This window comes from Coregonus clupeaformis, chromosome 25 (genome assembly GCF_020615455.1).
Source record: "Coregonus clupeaformis isolate EN_2021a chromosome 25, ASM2061545v1, whole genome shotgun sequence".
Classification (NCBI taxonomy): Eukaryota; Metazoa; Chordata; class Actinopteri; order Salmoniformes; family Salmonidae; genus Coregonus; species Coregonus clupeaformis.
The window spans coordinates 7,973,462-8,000,691 of record NC_059216.1 but is presented as its reverse complement, the minus strand read 5'-3'; the positions used below and the strand labels follow the sequence as shown (position 1 = coordinate 8,000,691).

Below are 27,230 nucleotides of genomic sequence, written 5' to 3'. Positions count from 1 at the left end.
CTGAGCTGTAGTCAATGAATAGCATTCTCACGTAGGTGTTCCTCTTGTCTAGGTAGGAAAGGGCAGTGTGGAGTGCAATAGAGATTGCATCATCTGTGGATCTGCTGGGGTGGTATGCAAATTGGAGTGGGTCTAGGGTTTCTGGGATAATGGTGTTGATGTGAGCCATGACCAGCCTTTCAAAGCACTTTTAGGCAGGTTATCTTAGTGTTCTTGGGCACAGGAACTATGGTGGTCTGCTTGAAACATGTTGGTTTACAGACTCAGTCAGGGACATGTTGAAAATGTCAGTGAAGACACTTGCCAGTTGGTCAGCGCATGCTCGGAGTACACGTCCCGGTAATCCGTCTGTGAATGTTGACCTGCTTAAAAGTCTTACTCACATTGGCTACGGAGAGCATGATCACATAGTCATCCAGAACAGCTGATGCTCTCATGCATGCTTCAGTGTTGCTTGCCTCGAAGCGAGCATAGAAGTGATTTAGCTCGTCTGGTAGGTTTGTGTCACTGGGCAGCTCGCGGCTGTGCTTCCCTTTGTAGTCTGTAATAGTTTTCAAGCCCTGCCACATCCGACGAGCATCAGAGCCGTTGTATTACGATTCAATCTTAGTCCTGTATTGACTCTTTGCCTGTTTGATGGTTCGTCGGAGGGCATAGCAGGATTTCTTATAAGCGTCCGGGTTAGAGTCCCGCTCCTTGAAAGCAGCAGCTCTACCCTTTAGCTCAGTGTGGATGTTGCCGGTAATCCATAGCTTCTGGTTGTGGTATGTACGTACGGTCACTGTGGGGACGACGTCATCGATGCACTTATTGATGAAGCCAGTGACTGATGTGGTGTACTCCTCAATGCTATTGGAAGAATCCCGGAACATATTCCAGTTTGTGCTAGCAAAACAGTCCTATAGTTTAGCATCTGCGTCATCTGACCACTTCCTTATTAACCGAGTCACTGGTGCTTCCTGCTTTAGTTTTTGCTTATAAGCAGGAATCAGAAGGATAGAGTTATGGTCAGATTTGCGAAATGGAGGGCGAGGGAGAGCTTTGTACGCGTCTCTGTGTGTGGAGTAAAGGTGGTCTAGAGTTTTTTTTTCCTCTGGTTGCACATTTAACATGCTGGTAGAAATTAGGTAGAACGGATTTAAGTTTCCCTGCATTAAAGTCCCCGGCCACTAGGAGCGCTGCCTCTGGATGAGAGTTTTCCTGTTTACTTGTGGCTTTATACAGCTAATTGAGTGCAATCTCAGTGCCAGCATTGGTTTTGGGTGGTAAATAAACAGCTACGAAAAATATAGATGAAAACTCTCTTGGTAAATAGTGTGATCTACAGCTTATCATGAGATACTCTACCTCAGGCGAGCAAAACCTCGAGACTTCCTTAGTATTAGATTTTATGCACCAGCTGTTGTTTACAAATATACACAGACCGCCACCCCTTGTCTTACTGGAGTCAGACATTCTATCCTGCCGATGTAGCGTATATCCTGCCAGCTGTACAGTGGGGGAAAAAAGTATTTAGTCAGCCACCAATTGTGCAAGTTCTCCCACTTAAAAAGATGAGAGAGGCCTGTAATTTTCATCATAGGTACACGTCAACTATGACAGACAAATTGAGGAAAAAAAATCCAGAAAATCACATTGTAGGATTTTTAATGAATTTATTTGCAAATTATGGTGGAAAATAAGTATTTGGTCACCTACAAACAAGCAAGATTTCTGGCTCTCACAGACCTGTAACTTCTTCTTTAAGAGGCTCCTCTGTCCTCCACTCGTTACCTGTATTAATGGCACCTGTTTGAACTTGTTATCAGTATCAAAAGACACCTGTCCACAACCTCAAACAGTCACACTCCAAACTCCACTATGGCCAAGACCAAAGAGCTGTCAAAGGACACCAGAAACAAAATTGTAGACCTGCACCAGGCTGGGATGACTGAATCTGCAATAGGTAAGCAGCTTGGTTTGAAGAAATCAACTGTGGGAGCAATTATTAGGAAATGGAAGACATACAAGACCACTGATAATCTCCCTCGATCTGGGGCTCCACGCAAGATCTCACCCCGTGTTGTCAAAATGATCACAAGAACGGTGAGCAAAAATCCCAGAACCACACGGGGGGATCTAGTGAATGACCTGGAGAGAGCTGGGACCAAAGTAACAAAGCCTACCATCAGTAACACACTACGCCGCCAGGGACTCAAATCCTGCAGTGCCAGACGTGTCCCCCTGCTTAAGCCAGTACATGTCCAGGCCCGTCTGAAGTTTGCTAGAGTGCATTTGGATGATCCAGAAGAGGATTGGGAGAATGTCATATGGTCAGATGAAACCAAAATATAACTTTTTGGTAAAAACTCAACTCGTCGTGTTTGGAGGACAAAGAATGCTGAGTTGCATCCAATGAACACCATACCTACTGTGAAGCATGGGGGTGGAAACATCATGCTTTGGGGCTGTTTTTCTGCAAAGGGACCAGGACGACTGATCCGTGTAAAGGAAAGAATGAATGGGGCCATGCATCGTGAGATTTTGAGTGAAAACCTCCTTCCATCAGCAAGGGCATTGAAGATGAAACGTGGCTGGGTCTTTCAGCATGACAATGATCCCAAACACACCGCCCGGGCAACGAAGAAGTGGCTTCGTAAGAAGCATTTCAAGGTCCTGGAGTGGCCTAGCCAGTCTCCAGATCTCAATCCCATAGAAAATCTTTGGAGGGAGTTGAAAGTCCGTGTTGCACAGCGACAGCCCCAAAACATCACTGCTCTAGAGGAGATCTGCATGGAGGAATGGGCCAAAATACCAGCAACAGTGTGTGAAAACCTTGTGAAGACTTACAGAAAACATTTGACCTGTTTCATTGCCAACAAAGGGTATATAACAAAGTATTGAGAAACTTTTGTTATTGACCAAATAACCATAATTTGCAAATAAATTCATAAAAAATCCTACAATGTGATTTTCTGGATTTTTTTTCCTCATTTTGTCTGTCATAGTTGACGTGTACCTATGATTAAAATTACAGGCCTCTCTCATCTTTTTAAGTGGGAGAACTTGCACAATTGGTGGCTGACTAAATACTATTTTTCCCCACTGTATGTTATCCATGTCGTTGTTCAGCCACGACTCGGTGAAACATAAGATATTACAGTTTTTAAAATCCTGTTGGTAGGATAACCTTAATCTTAGGTCGTCCAATTTATTTTCAAATGATTGAACATTGGCTAATAGGATTGATGGAAGAGGCAGTTTACTCGCTCTCCGTCAGATCCTTACAAGGCACCCCGACCTACGTCTACGATATCACTGTCTCTTTCCCATGCGAATGACGGCGATTTGGGCCTTGTCGGGCGTCTGTAGAATATCCTTTGCGTCCGACTCGTTGAAGAAAAAATCTTCGTCCAATTCAATGTGAGTAATCGCTGTCCTGATATCCAGAAGCTCTTTTTGGTCATAAGAGACGGTGTCAGAAACATTATGTACAGAATAAATTACAAATAACGTGAAAAAACACATAATAGTACAATTTGTTAGCGGAGTCTGATGGCGGCAGAAAACAGAGATAATGTTATCTACATAAAGAGTGTTCGGTTGACTGACTTGATTACAGAGCTTGAACAAAAAGCTTCAGAGGATCATGACAATTCCTGGGAATCTTCTTGTGTCATCAGATTAAAGATTAGAGTCAGCAGCCTTGTCAGCAACCAGCTACAGCCACACTATTATGATGTTATGACATGTGTCTTAGGTTGGGACTGGGGACCTTGTGTATGTTACCTTATTCAGTTACTTAGTTCTAAGAAAGAGCCACTGAGATATCAAAGTCACAAAAAAGAGCTGTATCTAGGAGCATAATGCTGATGTAATAATGTGTGGGTTTTTTCAGTTAAGTCTTTCTTGGGTACTCTCAATGTAACGATCCCGGCTGTCTGAGTCGGGTCCTGTCTGGTGACTAGTGTTCCTGTTCGTAATCTCCAGTTTCCCGAGGGTTCGGGAACGCTCCGGGGAGCGCTCTTGTTTTCCGCACCTGCATCCCATCAGCAATCTGCACACCTGGTCCTGATCATCACCCTTCTTAGGCTCTGGCCGAACATCCAGTTCCTGCCGGATCGTTAGCCATGAACAGTAGGTGTATCAGAGTATCAGTCCTAGAGCGTCTAGCGTTAGTTTTGTTGTTTGGTACCTTGTTGGTTTATTGTTACTTACCTCCGTTTTTGTTCCATCTGCAGTCACTCGTCCGGAACCTTCACCCTACCTCTGCCTGATGGTCGGCGGCTGCCGAGCCATCACTGGACCAACAACTGCACCCTCAACAACTCATCCACGCCGCCCGCTCTGTCCCTGGATTATTCTGCACCTTTTTGAATCTGTAATAAACCCTCACCTTCGTTCAACTCTCCTTGTCCTGGTCTGCTTCTGGGTTCTGTCTGAGGGAACCGTGACAGAACGATCCGGCCAGTAATGAACCCAGCGGACCTGGACTCTGTGCGCCATGCCATTACCCATCAGGAGAGGATGTTGGGCCATCATAGCACGGTACTACAGGAGATCGCGTTGTCAGTTCGGAACCTTTCTACCGGTCTGACGGAGGTCCAGAACCAACGCAGAGTTCCGGTGGAGGATCCACTACCGGTTTCACCCATCTCGCCTGCCGCTTCTGAAGTTGTGTCCTTCCGTGAGCCCGAGGTTCCGACGCCGGATAGATATGAAGGGGAGCTGGGAAGATGCCGTTCCTTCCTTATGCAGTGTGGATTAGTGTTCGATCTACAGCCCTACTCTTATGCCACAGACAAGGCTAGGATAGCCTTTGTGATTGCGTTGCTGCGTGGTCGAGCGCTGGAGTGGGCTTCAGCCGTTTGGGAACGACAAGACCCCTGCATGGCTTCATACCAGGGGTTCACGGCCGAGATGAGGAAGCTCTTCGACCATTCCGTCCGAGGGAGGGACGCAGCTAGGCGCCTGTTTTCTCTTCACCAAGGAACTCGCAGCGTGGCCGACTTCGTGATCGAGTTCAAGACGTTGGCTGTGGAGAGTGGGTGGAACGAGGAGTCTTTGCAAGCGGCCTTTTACCAGGGTCTGTCGGAGCAGCTCAAGGATGAGTTGATCTCCTATCCGGAGCCTAGTGACCTGGACAGCTTGGTAGCCTTGTCTATTCGGGTGGATAATCGAGTCCGAGAGCGAAGGAGGGAGAAGCAATGGGGTCCGTCCAATCGATCAGCTTCTCAGTTCCCAGTCGGGTCGGGTGGTGGACCAGAACACGTCGATCATTCTCCACCACAAAGGATTAGTGGAGAGGACCTCTCTCCCGATTCTGAACCCATGCAAGTGGGGCGGCACGGGTTAACCAAGGAGGAGCGTCAACATAGACGTAAGACCAACTGCTGCCTCTACTGTGGTCGCTCGGGACATTACATCTCCACTTGTTCCCGGCGGTCGTCAAACTGCCCGGCTCGCTAAAGTTGGGAGGACTTTTAGCGAGCCAGTTTCAACCTCTCAGTACCTCTGTCAGACCCCGCTTCCCGGCTACCCTTGTGAACAGGAATCAGAGCTTAGCGCTTAACGCTTTTATCGATTCAGGTGCCGATGGAAGCTTTCTTGATGCCGAGTTGGTGGAACAGCTGGGGCTTTCCAAGGAGCAATTGCCGGAAGCCATTGAAGCGACCACTCTGAACGGCAGTAGTCTGGCACGTATCACGATGAGGACTGAACCGGTTAAGATGCGGTTGTCGGGGAATCATTCTGAGATGATTTCATTTTTCATTCTGCCGTCTTCCCATGTTCCTCTGGTCCTTGGATACCCCTGGCTGAAGGAACACAATCCCACGTTCGATTGGGTGACGGGCAAGGTAACGAGTTGGAGCCTTGATTGTCATGCTAACTGTCTCAAGACTGCCTGCCCCCATTCGGTTCCCAGTCAGGTGATTGAGGTTAAACCCCCAGATTTGTCCCTGGTTCCCGAGACATATCACGATTTGGGGGAAGTTTTCAGTAAGCAGAAGGCTCTGTCACTCCCTCCCCACCGACCATATGATTGTGCCATCAACCTGGTTCCTGGAGCTGTCTACCCCAAGGGAAGGTTATACAGTATCTCCCGACCTGAACGTGAGGCGTTGGAGACCTACATCAAGGAGTCCCTAGCTGCTGGTCTCGTTCGTCCCTCGTCATCACCCCCTGGGGGCAGGATTCTTCTTTGTGGGTAAGAAGGATGGCTCTCTTCGACCGTGTATTGATTATCGGGGGTTGAATGACATCACGGTCAAGAACAAGTATCCCCTGCCCTTGATGAGTTCTGCCTTCGACTCCTTACAGGGTGCTACGGTGTTCACCAAGCTAGACCTACGCAATGCGTATCACCTGGTCCGGATCAGAGAGGGGGACGAGTGGTTGACGGGTTTCAATACACCGATGGGTCACTTCGAGTATCAGGTGATGCCGTTTGGACTGACCAATGCTCCAGCGGTATTCCAGAGTATGGTGAACGACGTCCTGAGAGATATGATCGGTCTCTTCGTGTTTGTTTACCTGGATGACATTCTGATCTTCTCGAAGGAACCTTCCGACCACGTCCAGCATGTCCGGCAGGTTCTGCAGCGATTGTTGGAGAATCGCCTGTTCGTGAAGGCCGAGAAGTGCGAGTTTCACGCCCACACGACATCCTTTCTCGGGTACATCATCTCCAGGGGAGAGATTAGGATGGACCAGGAGAAGGTTAGAGCGGTTCTGGAATGGGCCCAGCCCGGTACGAGATTGCAGCTCCAGAGATTTTTGGGGTTTGCGAATTTCTACCGCAGATTCATCCGGGATTACAGCCGTGTGGCCGCTCCATTAACCGCCTTGACTTCCAGTATCAGGACCTTCAAGTGGAACCCGGAGGCGGATCGTGCGTTTCTGGATTTGAAGAGGCGATTCACCAACGCACCGATTCTCTCTCAACCGGACACGGGCCGTCAGTTCGTCGTTGAAGTGGACGCGTCTGATGTGGGAGTTGGCGCCATCCTGTCGCAGCGATGCTCCACGGACAGTAAACTCCATCCCTGCGCCTACTACTCTCGTCGCCTTTCGCCTGCGGAGAGGAATTACGATGTGGGTAACCGGGAGCTTCTCGCGGTGAAACTTGCCTTGGAGGAGTGGCGCCACTGGTTGGAGGGGGGCGGAGCAACCGCTTTATTGTCTGGACTGACCACAAGAATCTTGCTTACGTGCAATCGGCTAAGCGTCTCAACTCCCGTCAGGCCAGGTGGGCGTTGTTTTCGGACGATTCAAGTTTTTCCCTGACGTTCCGACCTGGATCTAAGAACGGCAAGGCGGACGCCTTGTCCCGGATGTTCTCCAAGACGGAGGAGAGTGGGTCCAAGACCGAGACAATTCTCCCCCGGAACTGCGTCGTGGGAGCAGTTATGTGGAAGATTGAGGAGGAGGTGCTGGCGGCCCTTCGGACTCAGCCCGGTCCCGGTAACGGTCCACCCGGTCGGTTGTTTGTGCCTGAGTCGGTTCGTCCTGCTGTCCTCAAATGGTCCCACGCCAGCAAGATGGCTTGTCACCCTGGCGTGGCTCGGACAATGGCGTTTCTTCGCAGACGCTTTTTGGTGGCCTGCCATGGCCGAGGATACTAGGGGGTTTGTTGCTGCCTGTCCAGTGTGTGCGCAGAATAAGAGTACCAATCGGCCCAGCTCTGGACTACTTCACCCCCTTCCTATTCCCCGCGACCATGGTCGCATCTGGCCCTGGACTTCGTCACTGGGTTGCCCGCTTCTGAGGGGAACACGGTCGTTCTGACTATCGTGGACAGATTCAGCAAGTTCGCCCACTTTGTGCCAATTGCCAAGCTTCCCTCTGCCTCGGAGACGTCCGAGATCCTGGTTAGGGAGGTTTTCAGGGTCCACGGTTTGCCCAGTGATATCGTTTCCGACCGTGGCCCTCAGTTTACCTCTGCTGTCTGGAAGTCCTTCTGTTTGGCCATTGGAGCTACAGTTAGTCTCACATCTGGTTTTCACCCCCAATCCAATGGTCAGGCGGAGAGAGCCAACCAGAAGATGGAATCCACGCTACGCTGTCTGGTCTCTTCCAACCCCACCTCCTGGGTCTCTCAGTTGCCTTGGGTTGAGTATGCCCACAATACTCTTCCTACATCTGCCACTGGGATGTCTCCCTTCCAGTGCCTGTATGGCTACCAACCTCCCCTGTTTCCTTCTCAGGAGAAGGAGCTCTCAGTGCCTTCTGTTCAGGCCCATATTCGTCGTTGCCACCGGACCTGGCATCGGGCCAGAAAGGCACTCCTTAGAGTTTCGGACCGGTATCAGCTCCAGGCGAATCGTCGCCGGATCCCCGCTCCCACCTATACCATCGGAGATAGGGTTTGGTTGGCCACACGGGATCTTCCGTTACGGACTGAGTCTAGGAAGTTGTTACCGAAGTTCATTGGTCCGTTTGTGGTGGAGAAGGTGATCAATCCAGTGGCAGTTCGACTCAAACTACCGAGGACGCTCAGAGTCCATCCCACCTTTCATGTCTCCTGCCTCAAGCCTGTCTTCCTCAGTCCTCTGTTGCCTCCTCCGCCTCCTCCTCCTCCTCCTCGGATGATCGGAGGTGGTCCTGCCTACACGGTGCGGCGCATCATGGATTCCAGACGGCGGGGCCGGGGTTTCAGTATCTCGTGGACTGGGAGGGGTATGGCCCTGAGGAGAGGAGTTGGATTCCGCGGGCGACAGGTCCTAGATGCGGACCTCATCAGTGACTTCTACCGCCTCCATCCTGGCGCTCCGGGGAGTCCGCCCGGTGGCGTTCGTCGGAGGGGGGGTACTGTAACGATCCCGGCTGTCTGAGTCGGGTCCTGTCTGGTGACTAGTGTTCCTGTTCGTAATCTCCAGTTTCCCGAGGGTTCGGGAACGCTCCGGGGAGCGCTCTTGTTTTCCGCACCTGCATCCCATCAGCAATCTGCACACCTGGTCCTGATCATCACCCTTCTTAGGCTCTGGCCGAACATCCAGTTCCTGCCGGATCGTTAGCCATGAACAGTAGGTGTATCAGAGTATCAGTCCTAGAGCGTCTAGCGTTAGTTTTGTTGTTTGGTACCTTGTTGGTTTATTGTTACTTACCTCCGTTTTTGTTCCATCTGCAGTCACTCGTCCGGAACCTTCACCCTACCTCTGCCTGATGGTCGGCGGCTGCCGAGCCATCACTGGACCAACAACTGCACCCTCAACAACTCATCCACGCCGCCCGCTCTGTCCCTGGATTATTCTGCACCTTTTTGAATCTGTAATAAACCCTCACCTTCGTTCAACTCTCCTTGTCCTGGTCTGCTTCTGGGTTCTGTCTGAGGGAACCGTGACACTCAAATGTTCAGTCCTAGGAGGGAGAAGAGTATCTTACTTGTAGGTTTTGGTCTTGTCCAACCAGATCCCACATATGATGGACCCCACCATCCCAGCAATAACAATGGTGAGGCCAATTCTCCCAGCATTCACCTCTTCACCCTTCAGGGAAGGTGAAAATGACAGAATTTGTCTTTAGGCATAATTCTGCAGTTAAACATTAGACATCCTAACCCTCTCACACCCTTCAGTTATTTTATCTGGGGTGAGCTGACTTGCTACACCATGATACTAGTTATCTTTTTGATCCCAGTTATATTTTTTGGTACTATAGAATTGTCAGTTTAAGTGTCTTTAGAAAATACCCTGAATTATAGACTACACATTTAAATATTGTACTTATTTGGGGAAGGAACATCTCAATATCTTAATTTGAATATGTGTGGCAATAACTGCAGGTCATGGCCAGTGACACAGAGGGACTTGGTTGTGTTAAGATTTGTGGTGAGACTTACTGGATAATGCTCAATAATCATCCGGTTCAGCAGTGTGGAAACAGCGTAGAAACAACCGACATTCAGCCCTGCAGAAAACATAAAGAAACATGTACGTTCTGTAGTCTGCAGAGGAGCAGGTCTTTATTTAGTCTGAGCGAGGAGGCCTGCAGGGAGAGCAGGGGGATCCACATGGGACACTGTGTTTGGGTTTCACTGGCCCTGTCCTAAAGGAAGCCTGGCAGACACACACATGGAACCCATACCTGGCCCTTAGACAGTCTACTACTACACTAGTGCAAGAGAGAGTGTTACAGGAGTGGGTCGCAGTTCCTCCGATAACCATAGGCACCTCACTCACAGTCGGGACTAATTATCTGCCTATTGGTGTCACCTGTGGCTATCTGATTCACCTGTGTATTTATGCCCTCACTTCCCTGTGTTCCCTTGCTCAGTTTTCTCTTCTAGTTCCTTGGTGTCAAGCAGAACGTATCAGTGTCGGAGCACGTGACGGAGTTACAGGTACTCAAGAAGTGTTCTCCCTGTGTCATTGTGTTTTTCCAGTAAGAGTTAGTATTTCATATTGTTTGTTGTCAGCCTGTTTTTTGGAGACCTATGTGCTCCTCATTTGTTTTCGTGTATAGTCTGTTGTTTTGTATCCTGGCTTTTGGACCACCAGTAAAGATCCTTGTTTCACCATCCTTGCCTACTGTCTATCCTGCACCGCACCTGGGTCAAACCTCACACCAACCCTTACAGGAGAGACTATTTGACTTTGGCATAGATTGTGACGTGTCACTCCATATTTCTTTGGTATGGACAGCTTTGCCCTTAAGGTTTTTGTCTTATTTCTGAACATCCTAAGTTGCCACATCAAATGGTAAACAATGTAAACATTTACAAAAAAACTACAAATCTAACCAAGTAAAACGTCATATTTCCAAACACCGGTGTCACTGTAATTGACGTTAGAGGGCATGACATATGTAAAAATTGAACTGCATTTAAGTCATCGTTGATATTGAGATGACACAGCCACAGCAGCCAACAATTCAGTAAAAACGTCATCAGGCTGAGCTGACCTGAAGGAACACTTTTATGGACTAGTAATGCTACATTACACCTTCAATTAGTTAATCATCAACTACAGGATTGTGACCTTTCAACCCTAAGAATCTGACGGTAAACTTCAAATCCTCAAACCTCACTGTTTTAAGAGACCTTCAGATGTACACATGTACAGTGCCCTGAATATAAAAAATATAGTGAGAGATATATTCACATATCTCTGCACAAACTGATAATGACCCTCTATTGATCTGACCAGCCATAGGTATCCTGGCTTTTTGTTTTCTCAAATAATAGGAGTATGGGTGTGGTTTGAGGGTGAATAGGACCCACCATAGCTGATGACGAGGAGCATGAAGGGTAGGTTACGCAGCAGTCTCAGGATAGAGGCCATGTAGGAGTACTCCTCTGGCGGGATGTTCCTGGCCTGGGCCTGAGCCAGGGTGGGAGGGATTTCCGGCTTCTCTTGGAACACTGTTGGACACAGAGAACCGAGAATGATAATGTAATAATGCTGATATACTGTAGTGTAGAAGTTTGTATGCAATTCCCCTGACACTGGACCATTCATACATTATCTAGAAACACCCTAAATATATTAGAAAAGAGTCTGATGTAGAATCTGAAGTTCCACAACTGTGCTCCTGCCTGTCAGAGCCCTATAAAAGAGAATGTTCGAAATTGGATCCAACCACAAGCCAATCCTCCCCCTCGTCTGTTCCCCTAAGAAAAACAAGAAGCAGTCACCCAAATAAGCTGGTGATAGTTACAAAATAGTGAAAGCTTGGCCAATGGCCATCCCATGCAGCTAAAATCCCATCTGTGCTCATATCAATCAACACAGACACCTGAGCACCGTAGGAGGCAGGGCAGTCACAGGCAGTCAAAGAGCTCTGGGGGACTGTGGGACAGGAAGGTCCAAAGTTACAGCCAGGGTGGTACAGCACACTCTAGGCAAGAAACAGGGCCTATCTCAGAGAGAGAGAGAATATAGACCACAAATTCCAATTGGCTATTCTTTAACATCATCCTCAGCTCTGGCATCTTGCCCAATATATGGAACCAAGCACTGATAACCCCAATCCACAAAAGTGGAGACAAATTTGACACCAATAACTACCATGGGATATGCGTCAACAGCAACCTTGGGAAAATCCTCTGCATTATCATTAACAGCAGACTTTCCTCAGTGAAAACAATGTACTGAGCAAATGTCAAATTGGCTTTTTACCAAATTACCGTACGACAGACCACGTATTCACCCTGCACACCCTAATTGACAAACAAACAAACAAAGGCAAAGTCTTCTCATTCTTTGTTGACTCAATTTGGCATGAGGGTCTGCTATACAAATTGATGGAAAGTGGAGTTTGGGGAAAAACATACGACATTATAAAATCCATGTACGCAAACAAGTGTGCGGTTAAAATTGCCCAAAAAAAACAAATACAAATTCCATCTAGACAACGTTGCCCTAGAGCACACAAAAAAACTATACATACCTTGGCCTAAACATCAGCGCCACAAGTAACTTCCACAAAGTTGTGAACAATCTGAGAGACAAGGCAAGAAGGGCCTTCTATGCCATCAAAAGGAACATAAAATTTGACATAACAATTAGGATCTGGCTAAAAATACTTGAATCAGTTATAGAACCTATTGCCCTTTATGGTTGTGAGGTCTGGGGTCCACTCACCAAACAAGAATTCAAAAAATGGGACAAACACCAAATTGAGACTGCATGCAGAATTCTGCAAAAATATCCTCTGTGTACAACGTAAAACACCAAATAATGCATGTAGAGCAGAATTAGGCCGATACCCGCTAATTATCAACATCCAGAAAAGAGCCGTTAAATTCTACAATCACCTAAAAGGAAACAATTCCCAAACCTTCCATAACAAAGCCATCATCTACAGAGAGATTAACCTGGAGAAGAGTCCCCTAAGCAAGCTGGTCCTGGGGCTCTGTTCACAAACACAAACATACCCCACAGAGCCCCAGGACAGCAACACAATTAGACCCAACCAAATCATGAGAAAACAAAAATATAATTACTTGACACATTGGAAAGAATTAACAAAAAAAACAGAGCAAACTAGAATGCTATTTGGCCCTAAACAGAGAGTACACATTGGCAGAATACCTGACCACTGTGACTGACCCAAAAATAAGGAAAGCTTTGACTATGTACAGACTCAGTGAGCATAGCCTTGCTATTGAGAAAGGTTGCCGTAGGCCCACAAAATGAGGTGGAAACAGCTGCACTTCCTAACCTCCTGCCAAATGTATGACCATATTAGAGACACACATTTCCCTCAGATTACACAGACCCACAAAGAATTCGAAAACAAATCCAGTTTTCATAAACTCCCATATCTGTGTAATACCACAGTGTGCACTCACAGCAGCAATATGTGTGACCTGTTGCCACAAGAAAAGGGCAACAAACACCATTGTAAATACAACCCATATTTATGTTGATTTATTTTCCCTTTTTTACTTTAACTATTTGCACATCATTACAACACTGTATATTGACATAATATGACATTTGAAATGTCTTTATTCTTTTGGAACTGTCTTTATTCTTAATTTTTTATTTTGTTTATCCATTTCGCTTGCTTTGGCAATGTAAACATATGTTTCCCATGCCAATAAAGCCCCTTGAATTGAAATTGAATTGAGAGAGAACAAGAGAAAAAGAGAACAAGAGAACAAGAGAATGAAGGAGAGATGATGCATGTCTGGAAATTCGCCTGAGGACTGGAGAGATACGATAAGGAGACACAAGGAGTTGGAGAGATGAGATGCACCAGTAACTGTTTGCCCTATCAGGCCCCCTCTCTTCCTCCACGCCCCTGGTGCTTCCCAGAGTGAGTCAGTCAGTAAGTCAACAATAGCCACGCTGGAGAGGCCAGCTCCAATGTTCAGTCTGAGAGGGAGGGGAGGAGAGATCAGCCCACTGGGGCAGGAGTTCATAGAGTGGACCCACTCACCAACTACCCTCTAAAGCCTCTACTCTACCCATCTGTACAGCTAGCAGAGAACTTCAATAGGCATCAGATATCTTACAGCACCAAGCTAACAAAGGGCTTCAATAGGCGTCAGATATCTTACAGCACCAAGCTAACAAAGGGCTTCAAAAGGCGTCAGATATCTTACAGCACCAAGCTAACAAAGGGCTTCAAAAGGCGTCAGATATCTTACAGCACCAAGCTAACAAAGGGCTTCAATAGGCGTCAGATATCTTACAGCACCAAGCTAACAAAGGACTTCAATAGGCGTCAGATATCTTATAGCACCAAGCTAACAAAGGGCTTCAATAGGCGTCAGATATCTTATAGCACCAAGCTAACAAAGGGCTTCAAAAGGCGTCAGATATCTTACAGCACCAAGCTAACAAAGGGCTTCAAAAGGCGTCAGATATCTTACATCACCAAGCTAACAAAGGACTTCAATAGGCGTCAGATATCTTATAGCACCAAGCTAACAAAGGGCTTCAATAGGCGTCAGATATCTTATAGCACCAAGCTAACAAAGGGCTTCAAAAGGCGTCAGATATCTTACAGCACCAAGCTAACAAAGGGCTTCAATAGGCGTCAGATATCTTATAGCACCAAGCTAACAAAGGGCTTCAAAAGGCGTCAGATATCTTACAGCACCAAGCTAACAAAGGGCTTCAAAAGGCGTCAGATATCTTACAGCACCAAGCTAACAAAGGGCTTCAAAAGGCGTCAGATATCTTACAGCACCAAGCTAACAAAGGGCTTCAATAGGCGTCAGATATCTTACAGCACCAAGCTAACAAAGGACTTCAATAGGCGTCAGATATCTTATAGCACCAAGCTAACAAAGGGCTTCAATAGGCGTCAGATATCTTACAGCACCAAGCTAACAAAGGGCTTCAAAAGGCGTCAGATATCTTACAGCACCAAGCTAACAAAGGGCTTCAAAAGGCGTCAGATATCTTACATCACCAAGCTAACAAAGGACTTCAATAGGCGTCAGATATCTTATAGCACCAAGCTAACAAAGGGCTTCAAAAGGCGTCAGATATCTTACAGCACCAAGCTAACAAAGGGCTTCAAAAGGCGTCAGATATCTTCAGGGTTGGGGAGTAACTGATTACATGTAATCAGTTACGTTGTTAGCAAAAATATTGTAATCAGATTACAGATACTTTAGAAAAACTAGATGATTACTTCTTAGATTACTTTAAAATGTAAAAAGACATTATGACACCTTTCTGTTTTCTCAATGACATTCAATGTACCATTGAAAGAAAAAAAATAATCACAAGTTTAAGTTTGTTCCACCTGAGCGAGTCTGACCACAAGTCAGAGACCACTATGATGACACACCAAATGCATTTGATGGATCCTTTTAATCTTCTTCTAATGCCTCTTAATGGGAAAGTAATCCAAAAGTAACTGAAAGTAATCCAATTACGTAATTGAGTTTGGGTAATTACTTTACTGATTACAATTTTGGACAGGTGATGGCCAAGCTTTCACAATTTTGTTGCTAATGGCCATCCCATGCGTTCTCTTTCTCTCTCTCTGTAAGTAACTGTAACGGATTACATTTAGAAAGTAACCTTCCAAACCCTGGATATCTTACAGCACCAAGCTAACAGAGGGCTTCAAAAAGCATCAGATGTCTTACAGCACCCAGCTCACAGTCATAACCACAGATGGGTGACACACAGTACAGCCACGACATCAGCACACTGTGATCTACATTGCCTGTTTGTTTAAACACACCTTTATATCAAACATTGGTTGATCTCAGGGCCTTTGAGAAACAGATTCCTGCTTGTTTAAAGACTTACAGACTGAACACACAGTATGTATCAGTTTCATTCTCAGAATAAAGAAATGTTGAATACAGAGTCACAAGGGATATATAGTAGCAGTTTGAGGTGGGATCAACCACTCAGCAGCAAACCTCATCTGACTGAGAAATCCAATAGCTATAGCCGAAAGATAGGAAATAAATAAAATATGCATCCTATCCCCTAATTGCAACAGTGTTGCTGGCCAGGCCTCTATCTGCCCACTGCCTCCCACCATGGCTCCAGTTCTTCTTCTAAGGCCAGGTTCCATGTCTAAGCTTGCCCAATGTGCCTCCTTCAACAAAACATGGGAGGCCACAAATAGGAAGTGGGATGACCTGGTCTTTAAAAGGCAGTTCAACGAGCTCCTCAAACCACGGTCAATTACATAGATTGCAGCCATGTGGTAGCCACAGCAAGTGAGTGAAGAGACATTGAGTGGTCTGTTCAGAGCACATCTCAACATGCACTAATCCCTGAGACTGCTGACCTATCCACCAACACTGCCAGGAGAACATGACTGCCAGGGACAAGTAGACATCCAGGACAGGAGACTACAGAACTGCAGACCCAATGATAAGCCCCGGAGATGCAATGCTGCAATGTAATCATATTCAAACTGCCAAAGCGGAGCTCTCAGTGTCCCCGTTTAAACATTATCTTACAATGATGCAAGTCGAAAACAAGGTCACAAGGTTATGGGCCGTGGCTCCGTTTATTATGAGTTGTTGATACATAGACAATCCCAGGGGAGAGGAAATACTGACATTAAAATGTAATGAATTCAACACCTCAAGGCTCATAATGACTGAAAGAGTTATATTTATAATGGGAATGAGCTTAGGAAGGAGTAACTACTGACCAGCTCTGTGTGTTAGCCATAGGCCATACTGTATGTATTAGAATGGCCAGGACTTACCAAAGACCACGAGGATAAAGATCACGGTGGCCATTCCAGCAGTTATGTAGAACATGATGCTGATGTGGTATGCCAGCTCATCCATATCGTCAACATTTGGCACGAGGATGGGCGGCACCAGGAAGCCAATGGCAATGCCCAACTGTAAGTGAGGGAGACAAAAATACATGATCAGTCAATGACTCCTCCCTTCACACCTCCACACACATATAAAGCAACATTATTAAGGGAAAAGCACAAAAAAGGGATTTAAGGCATAAAAGAAAACACAAATGACACTTAAAATAACTTTCAGTGGACTGCTTTGCTTATCGAAAACATATAGACACACTATAACTTTAAGTAAAGCGTGAAATGTTTAAACAGTCCTATATGTTAATGAACCGCTAAGAGCATTGGCTATACTGCTTGACAGTTGTTCGAGTGACAGTTGTTAGAGTGACAGTAAATAAATCAGCTATTGCAGACACAGCAAAAACACATGCTTGATTAGGTGTTGACATGAGTCCGTACAAAGTACAGAAAAGTGAGTGTGGCAAGTCGTAAAGTTAATGTCAGGGCCATATTTTAAAGGCAGGGCCATATTTCTTGGTAGTCCAGAAATGTGCTTGAGGATGAAGTATCTTTGTGTCTTTTACAACCCCCTTGTCAACTGGCTTATATTTACCCCTCTCCCTACTGTCTGGCAACAATTGTGGTGGTTTTTGGACATTGAGGGTTGCTAAACCTTCCAAATTTGAATGCCATGTGCCCATGTCCTCATTTTCCTAGAGCCTCAACATTCCAGAAATTACATCAGACAAGGTCCCACGGCTCTAGGGGAAAGGTGAAATTGAGACAAGGGCAAGAGGTGACAGAGGCATGCTCCTTGAAGGAGGACCAGAGTGTGTGTGGCATGCAATGACTTTGATAAATGTGACATCTCCCCGTCACCGTCCCAGCATGCTGCTTCCTCATCGTTGCTGGGGACACTCTTATCCTGCAACTACCCTCTAGGGAATTCACTGCACAAAATGTCAATACTACATCACTATAACTTTTATGAACTTACCTGAGGGATAGCTTAGTAACAGACTCACAGGAACATTTGAAAGATCAGCATTCCTACAACAGAATAACTGAAGTGTGATCTTTGCTCAATCGCAATCATTTCCTTAAAGAAACATCAGAGCAAACTTAAGGTCTTATGCATTTCATACTCAACATTCTAAAAGAAAATGTTTGTACCAGTCCATCTTAATGCATTACAATGGACCTCTAACATGTTCCCCATATCAACCTTTTCAAAACAACTTCCGAAATACCATTCCTTTTCCACGCTATGTATGCCTACAGAAGTCCTGATCCTATCAGCTTTTACATGAAACGTTTGTTTGAATGAAAATCATGTCAAACTTTAAAGCTGTAGGAGAGGTATCAGAGCCAGAGGTTAAAATAACTATGCGAAAAATAGGTAATTGTTAATATTAAGAACAAAACAAAGTGGCCTTTCATCTACATAAAAGCGAAGGAACTGAAGGTGGGATTGAGTCAAATAACAATAAACATGCTTAACAATGAACGGTATGAAGTGTTTAAAAAAAGCTCTGACTGCGTGAGACTCAAGTGAAAGAAAAATTAACTGTTTGGCTTCAGAGGTTGGAGGGCATTTGTGTGGTACTCCATAGTAGGATATTCAATCCATCTGAATGTGTACATGTCAGACCATTATACCTCCCGTGAATGATGACAGGTGGTTCAGGCTGGTCAACACTATCCATACCCAAGGCTTTCCCCAAGGGTGACAAGAATTGTCAAAGCAACTTAGAATGTGCTGAGAGATAATTCTAGTGCAGGGTTCCCCAATAGGTGGCCAGCGGGACAAATCCGACCCACGGGTAAATATTTTTATTTTTATTGTGTACTTTTTACCCCTTTTTTCTCCCCAATTGGTAGTTACAGTCTTGTCCCATCACTGCAACTTCCGCACGGACTCAGAAGAGGCATGCGTCCTCCGAAACACAACCCTGCCAAGCCACACTGCTCACTTAACCCAGAAGCCAGCCACACCAATAGTTACGGAGGAAACACCATACAACTGGCCGGCCAAACCCTCCCCTAACCACGCTGGGCCAATTGTGCGCCGCCTCATGGGTCTCCCGGTCCCGGCCGGCTGTGACACAGCCTGGGATTGAACCTGGGTCTGTAGTGACGCCTTAGACCACTGCGCCACTCGGGAGGCCCACAGGTGATTTTATTTGGCCCCCATGTTTCGGTTTTTTTGGGACATAAAAGATTGAAAAGTCACCAGGAAATCATCTCAAACTGATTTTAATTTACGAAATCTGTTCCCAAGCATTCCCACGTACAAATAGAGAGGCATATGTGATCGTATCCCAATGTAATCAAGGTTTGAAATTATTCTGTTTTTGTCAAATACTCTATCTGTTTGGGATTCTTTATTACTATGTTCCGCCCCCCGACCAATCCGCTCAAGGAAAAATCGTCCTACGGCTGAATGTAATTGGGAACCCCTGTTCTAGTGGTTCTCCTCATGCTGTGCTAGCACGGCAATATCATTTTAATGGGACCCTATTGCCTAATTGCCTAAGACTGATCCTGCCAAAGTCTATAGTTACGTGTTCACATCAAGAGTGAATTGAAACTAGAGACCATATTTACATTTACATTTAAGTCATTTAGCAGACGCTCTTATCCAGAGCGACTTACAAATTGGTGCATTCAACTTATGACAGGGAACATATGACGGGGAATGTACTGATATAGCCTGTTGTTGCAGTTGCGCAGATCAGTCTGACTATGTCTTCTGTCTAAATATGTTTGCGCTGCACTATCCTAAGGTCCTGTTGAAAACAAATAATCACACACACCCTCCACAACATCCCCTACTAACTTGAACTTCAAGTTAAACTTGCCATGAAGACAGCATTCTCAATGTTATAATCTTATTGTTGTACAGTTAATTTACCCAAGCCATAGGAGCTTGCTCGAAAGCAGACGGTTCGAGTAGTGGAAGTCACCCGCCATCCCCCAGGCTAGGAAGAACAAACCACACACAAACATAACAGAAATCATTTGAACAATACTATAAAACGCATCAGCCTGACTTTAACTGTAGTTAGAGACTTATCGCTTGTTCTTAAGGCCTCCTCCCGCTCTCCCTTTCCAAAAGTGAGAGGTTTTATTGCAACACCTGTTATATGTTACATTTCCATTATGACCCTCAGATGAATCTGTTGTGAAGAAGATGTCAAATTAAATTGTCTGATTTACAAATAGGAGCCGAGTCTCTAATATGTATAATCTTTGATTGAGTAATATGGACCATGTCCAGGAGGATTCTTTGCCATATTTAGCTTGCTGTCATCACATCGTTCCTGTAATCCTAGGTTCACTATTAATAATTTGGCCACATATATTGTTTGTTTATGTAACAATTCTTATCTTAAATATTTCAAGCTAAACACCACAGAGCAGACATGTTTAAAATACTGTATGTGGGATATGTTGAAACAGGAGATCAAAAACAAAGATTGTCTTGAAAACACCTGACCTGACAAATGTCTGACTACTTTGAATGTAGGCTAAGCTGTAAGTAGAGCACACACCATTGTCAGTATTCGTACACCTAGTCTAGTCTGTTACTTTGATTTCCCACATACTTAGTAAGTGGGCAGTACTGGGCACATTAGAAGTGTCAGTCTCTATAATTTGAGATTAATTTCCTTGCTGAAGGCTGAGGAGGCAGTATTCAGCAGTATTCCTCTGGCAAGGAGAATAATTCTCTTCCTAAACCTGCTGATTCAAAAATAACAGATTACTACGAGAGGGCAGGAATCAGTGCTCTCAAGAACACAGGCTCTTCAGACAGAACAAGTAAGTCGTTCAAGAAAACGATATAGACTGTTTAAACTCAACAATTATTTATTTTCATCACTCAAAATGGATCTGAAAACCATATTAGAGATGAGACTCTCACTGACACAAACAAACAAACACGCACACAAACGCATGCACGCACGCACACATACACACACACACACACACACACACACACACACACACACAGACACACACACTCCTTATATCTACAGTATGTAAACACACATTTGCACACACACCTGAATGGCCAAGAGCATCTGAACTTTATGGGTAAACGTGGACACACCTGGTTTTCCAAGGACTCCAATTGAGCAAGCTGTGGAGACTTCATCATGGCCGAAGAGCACACAAACTGGCCAAAGAAGGTGACAGCAAACATGTTTGGGGAGGTCGTTCCCGTCTTGATCCAGGCCCCGATGCAGTTGAAGGCTAAGCCCATCCAGACCACATCCCGGAGGCCACGGTTGTCCAGGTAGCCACATGAGGGGGAAGTAGATGAGAAAGTAGATCATAGAGAGGCAGTTGATGGAGAAGCTGTCGATGGAGTAGAAGCGCATGAAGATGTTGCTGATGATGCCATACTGTAGCCACATGAAGGAGTTGCTCATGGAGTATGCACTACAGATGAAGAGCATGATCCAGCACCGCTTGTACAGCTTGGTCTGGGGATGGGGGACCAGGCAGGTGGTGTCATAGACAGGGGCCTCTAGGTCCACCCTTCTGTCCCACAGGGGCAGACGATGCCACTGTTCTCCTAGTCTCGCCCTCTCCCGCATCAGACCAGTGGACACATCTGTCCCGGCCTCATTAGCCTTTGCATTGCCATCCACCTAGTCGTGTTGTATTTCTCCCTGCAAGCTCATGCTCCTTCTGCCTTTCAGCTCTTTGTAGCATTTAACAGCTGAAGAGAGGAACAGGTGTTCCTCCTTTGTGGGTGGTCTGTATCTGTAACAAGTTAACGTCTCGTTATTTACCTGTCTTTCTCTTCCACCCCTTCTGATGTTCCTCTCCACCACAAAGCTCCAGGTAGGTACAGGAGTGTGTTGTGTGCGCTGTAGTGGCTAAGGTGATGATTAATGCTTATTACTCTTGTTGTTTGAGTGGAGTTGCATTTGAGTTGCAGTTTAAATGTAGAGAGTGGCGTTGCAGTGCTCCAGTCATACCCAAACCTTTCATGCCTGATTGACTCTGCCAGTGCTGAGATTTGCCTGTATGTTCTTGTATTTATCACTGAAAGCCCTCCACACGTGGGATTTCATCTTTGGTGAGTTTTCCTTTTCCAATAAAACTCCTCCTTCCAACTCAGGTTACAGTACCTCCTGGTATCTCATAGATAGCTCTCAAGCTAAATTGAATTGGAGATCCTCTACTGCTAGTGTTTAGGTACAGTGGGAAGTGCACAGTTTATTTCAGCACATGACATACACACGCCATGAGGGACAAACGTCTAGCGCAAAGGATGGATTACCAATAAGACTAGACAGGGCAAACCCAATGCCAGGAAGCAGCATGTTGTGGTTCAAAACATAAGTATGCCTCTACTTCTCTCAAGTGAATGAACCATCCCTTAAAACTAAGGAAGAAAGTATGTGGGTACTTGGTTTACTGAGAAAGTTAGAGAAACTGGACCAGTTTCTTTGCTGTTTGTACGAAGGCCAGACTGAGATAAGAAATCATGTCTTTATCACACGTAGCACCTTACAAGCAAAAATTCACTCACCACAACTCTAAAAATAACAACCTGTCTGTCCAGTTTGAGCAGTCATGCCGATGGTGGTTGATGAGTCAGGAAAAAGTAAGACGTTGCAGCAATCAAGTTACAAACCAACCGCATTAACGCTGTCTACTGTAGAACATTTCAATAGAGATCAACTTCATACCTTGAGCCTGCCCGCCATGGCCAACAGGTTGACACCCTTAACTCTAACTGGTATATCGTTGGATACATTCCTCAATGTGTCACACCTCTTGACAACTTTGAGTTAATAACATCACCTCGCAGGGAGTTTTTTAATGAGCTGTGTCTTGCCTCAAAAATAGAATTTGAATGTTCCTTGTTGATCTAATTATCTTCCCACAAACATGTAACGTGTGATTCTCTGTCCACTGTAGCTCATGTTATTTCATAAGATGCATGAAATGCATTGCCCTTGGAGGCCTAGTTTTAGAGGTAACTATTTGTATAACAGGAATGGATCTCATGAACTCACACGGATGTTTTGTGACCCAGATTTGTTACCCTCCTGCCCAGGGACAGACCGGGACAAGGCTCTGGCATTTTATCCACACCAGCCTACATCACTGCACAGGCCACCAACTCAAGAGTTGAGAAATACAAATTATACCTACAGAAAGCTGAGACCCCCCTCTCTTCGATAGGGACAAGGGGACGAAGCTTCCAAAGCAGTTTTTTCCCGCAATTGCATTTTGAAATGTTATACAATCAGAACACTGATCAGCTCATTACAGATTAGTACAACAGAAAAATAATGCAAAACTCCCCCCAAAATAAATATTCTTAACAGGCCCATGAGCCGCCGACCATTTCCCTTTCTTTTTTTTCCTTTTTTTTTATAACAAAAATATTTGTGTGTGTACATTTCAACCAGCCCACCCTACTAAAAACGTATATCTTATGGCCAATCAACCCCTGCCTCACACTCAAGTCACACTTTAGTCAAGCTCAAATGTCAGGGATTTAAACTTGAACAACATTGGAGATGATGCAAATTAATACCCACATCCTTGACCATGTGAGACTCACAGTGCACTTTGTGATGAGTGTGATGAAACGAGTCAGGCGCAGGAGGGTAATCACCAAATACAGAGTTTATTCCTTCGTTGACGCATAAATGCGCTCAAATAGCGATCAACGAAACAGGCACAGGGGAAACTCTAATCCCTGGCAAATACACTGTAACGGTAGAATCCAATAATACATAGGCACAGGGGAAAATCTACCCTGGCAACAAAATGTACGAGTAGCTCCACCGAGCTATACTACTCTCACAACTAACGATCACCCACAAGGACAAGGGGGCAGAGGGAACACTTATACACGGACTAATGAGGGGATAAGAACCAGGTGTGTGTGATTAACAAGACAAGACAAATGTGATGATGATTGGGGCGGCAGTGGTTAGTAAGCCGGTGACGACGAACGCCAAAGCCTGCCCGAACAAGGAGGGGAGGCAGCCTCGGCCGAAGTCGTGACACACTTAGACTAGACCTTTTATGTTTTTACTGTACTACATGACGTTTCCTACCTTTACTTTGCTGACTTTATTGTCCCGTTGGGGAAATTTTGTTGCAGTAACATGTACACATTTAAAGAGGTGTTTAAATACAGTAGACAACTAATGACAATACAATACTACCAACTCACCAGTGGTGAATAAGCACACAGGATCCAAATATTCTACAATACACGTAACAAAAAAGACGCAACTGCTACTCATATGACCTTTTTATGATATCCTATAGAAGAGGCCTCTGCCCCAATAACTAAGACTCTGAGTGAGATCAGAGTCGTAGTTATTGGGGCAGAGGCCTCTTATATAGGGTCTTCTAATGCCAGATCACATTACATCATCTGTCCTGAGCATTACCAGGCAGACCAACTCAACAGGGTATAAACTCACACCTCAGCCAGTTTATTTTCAATCTGGGTTATTATCAGCCAATGACTCCCTGGTGCCCTGACCTCAAATGGTAGAGCATGTACTGACAGAATTGGAAAATAATAGGCATAATAAAGTAAACCATGAAACCTTGACAACAAAAGCAGAACCAACCTGTTCGCAGGATGTGACCCTAATATCTTTCACAGACAAGAAATGAGGATCCCTTCTGCACTGAGAGTCAGAGCGCCAGTTAAGAGCATGATCCCCACTTTCCCCCCATTTTGTATATTCTACACAGCACTTTGAGAAATACAGGTAAAACTGATATGCCAGTGATATGGTCCTCCTAAAACCTATTCAACCCAACCATGGCTGTGGTGGACTAACCCGGGAAGCAGGTATTTCACGAGCCACATCATTTAAAGAGATACAGAAAAACAAACTTGGGCTACATCATGTTCCAGTGATCATTTGAGTGCCTATTCAGTACAGGCAACTTCACAGTAACTATCCAACTCAAAATGTCTCAAAAGGTCTTGAGGTAACTTCTGCAATTACTGTTCTTCATAGTCTGCAATCACTCTCCTTCAAAGTGACTTTAGGTTGGAAGGGGCCACATTCTGTGGGTAACAGTCGATGGGTTTCATAATTAATGGCAAAATTCACACAATTCAAAGCTCTCCGGCTTATTTTAGAAGGTAAAGTGAATTCCACTAGGGCTCATACCTGTAGCATTACCGAGCTGCATGTTCTTGTCTCAGTCTCCGATGCCACAGTGAAGCATTGGATATCACATTAAATATATGACTGCCTCAGAGGCAGAATAACTTCACTGCAAAGAAGATGAGAATAAATTACTGGCCTAGAACAGCTAAATAAACCATTAACCACACTAATTGACATGTAATAAACATGTAATAACTAATATCTCAGGAAAAAATCATATCATAAAATGACGAGTTACGTTCTGCTTAAACTAAACATACAAAAAATTAAGAACACCTGCTCTTTCCATGTCATAGACTGACCTGGTAAATCCTGGTGGAAGCTATGATCCCTTATTGATGTCACTTGTTAAATCCACTTAAATATGTGTAGATGAAGGGGAGTAGACAGGTTAAAGAAGGATCTTTAAGCCTTGAGACAATTGAGACATGGATTGTGTATGTGTGCCATTCAGAGGGTGTTTCGGCAAGACAAAATATTTAAGTACCTTTGAACAGGGTATGGTAGTAGGTGCCAGGCGCACCGGTTTGTGTCAAGAACTGCAATGCTGCTGGGTTTTTCACGCATAGTTTCCCGTGTGTTTCAAGAATGGTCCACCACCCAAAGGACATCCAGCTAACTTGACACAACTGTGAGAAGCATTTTGGAGTCAACATGTGATGAAGCACAGTGGAAAATTCCAATGGTATACTGCCCCTACAGTCTCTGCTATGTCCTACAGGGGCACACTCTTTTCACGCCACTTCGATACAAAGTGATTTTCATAGCAGGTTAGGAGAGCATTTTGCTAATGTAGAGGCTCCTCAGAGGAAGGGGAGGACCATCCTCCACAGTGAATTTCATAAAAAATAAAAATAGTGAAACATTAAAAAGTTATCCTTTTTAGATAAAACAATACTAAATATAGTCACGTCACCAAATAATTGATTAAAACACACTGTTTTGCAATGAAGGTCTACAGTATCCTCAACAGCACTTTGTAGGGTAGCACCATGGTGTAGCCGGAGGACAACTCATTTCCGTCCTCCTCAGGGTACATTGACTTTAATACAAAACCTAGGAAGCTCTTGGTTCTCACCCCCTTCCATATACTTACACAGTAATTATGACAACTTCTGGAGGACATCCTCCAACCTATCAGAGCTCTTGCAGCATGAATTGACATGTTGTCCACCCAATCAAAAGATCAGAGAATTAATCTAGTACTGAAAGCATACGCTACAGCTAGCTAGCACTGCAGTGCATAAAATGTTGTGAGTAGTTGACTCAAAGAGAAAGACAATAGTTGAACAGTTTTGAACAAAATAATTTCTTAAATATTGTTTTGTATTTTTTTCACTTAACTAACAAATTACATTTTAGTCATTTAGCAGACGCTCTTATCCAGAGCGACTGTACCCACTGTGACTATTAAAACCTACCCAAACTAGAAACCGTGGATAAATGGCAGCATTCGCGCAAAACTGAAAGCGCGAACCATCACATTTAACCATGGCAAGGTAACTGGGAATATGGCCGAATACAAACAGTGTAGTTATTCCCTCCGTAAGGCAATCAAACAGGCAAAACGTCAGTACAGAGACAAAGTGGAGTCTCAATTCAAAGGCTCAGACACGAGACGTATGTGGCAAGCTAAACACCTTCTTCGCCCGCTTTGAGGATAACACAGTGCCACCGACGCAGCCCGCTGCCAAGGACTGTGGGCTCTCCTTCTCCGTGGCCGACGTGAGTAAGATATTTAAGCGTGTTAACCCTCGCAAGGCTGCCAGCCCAGACGGCATCCTTAGCCGCGTCCTCAGAGCATGGAGTGTTTACGGACATATTCAATCTGTCACACCCTGATCTGTTTCACCTGTCTTTGTGATTGTCTCCACCCCCTCCAGGTGTCGCCCATCTTCCCCATTATCCCCAGTGTATTTATACCTGTGTTCTCTGTTTGTCTGTTGCCAGTTCGTTTTGTTTCATCAAGCCTACCAGCGGTTTTCCCCTTGCTCCTGTCTTTCTCAAGTTCCTGTTTTCTAGTTTCCCAGTTTTGACCATTCTGCCTGCCCTGAGCCTGCCTGACGTTCTGTACCTTGTCACACCACCCTGGATTACTGACCGCTGCCTGCCCTTGACCTGTCGTTTGCCTGCCCCTGTTTTTTTAATAAACTTTTGTCACTTCGACACTGTCTGCATCTGGGTCTTCTCCTGATACGTGATACAATCTCTCCCTATCCCAGTCTGCTGTCCCCACTTGCTTCAAGATGTCCACCATTGTTCCTGTACCCAAGAAAGCAAAGGTAACTGAACTAAATGACTATCGCCCCGTAGCACTCACTTCTGTCATCACTTCTGTCATCATGAAGTGCTTAGAGAGGCTAGTTAAGGATCAAA

At 45.2% G+C, this 27,230-nt stretch overlaps 1 protein-coding gene across 2 annotated transcripts in view; it reads right to left on the bottom strand.

Annotated features, from left to right (window-relative positions):
- Positions 1 to 27,230, bottom strand: part of LOC121539282 (feline leukemia virus subgroup C receptor-related protein 2) — a 44,729-nt gene that overhangs the window by 11,072 nt on the left and 6,427 nt on the right. For both annotated transcript variants that reach the window (XM_041847657.2, XM_041847656.1), the window contains exons 2-5: positions 16,624 to 16,765; positions 11,201 to 11,341; positions 9,821 to 9,888; positions 9,364 to 9,467 (exon numbers count right to left, since the gene is read on the bottom strand). In XM_041847657.2, the coding sequence (XP_041703591.1) occupies positions 9,364 to 9,467; positions 9,821 to 9,888; positions 11,201 to 11,341; positions 16,624 to 16,765 (455 nt within the window). The remainder of the gene's footprint in view (positions 1 to 9,363; positions 9,468 to 9,820; positions 9,889 to 11,200; positions 11,342 to 16,623; positions 16,766 to 27,230) is intronic.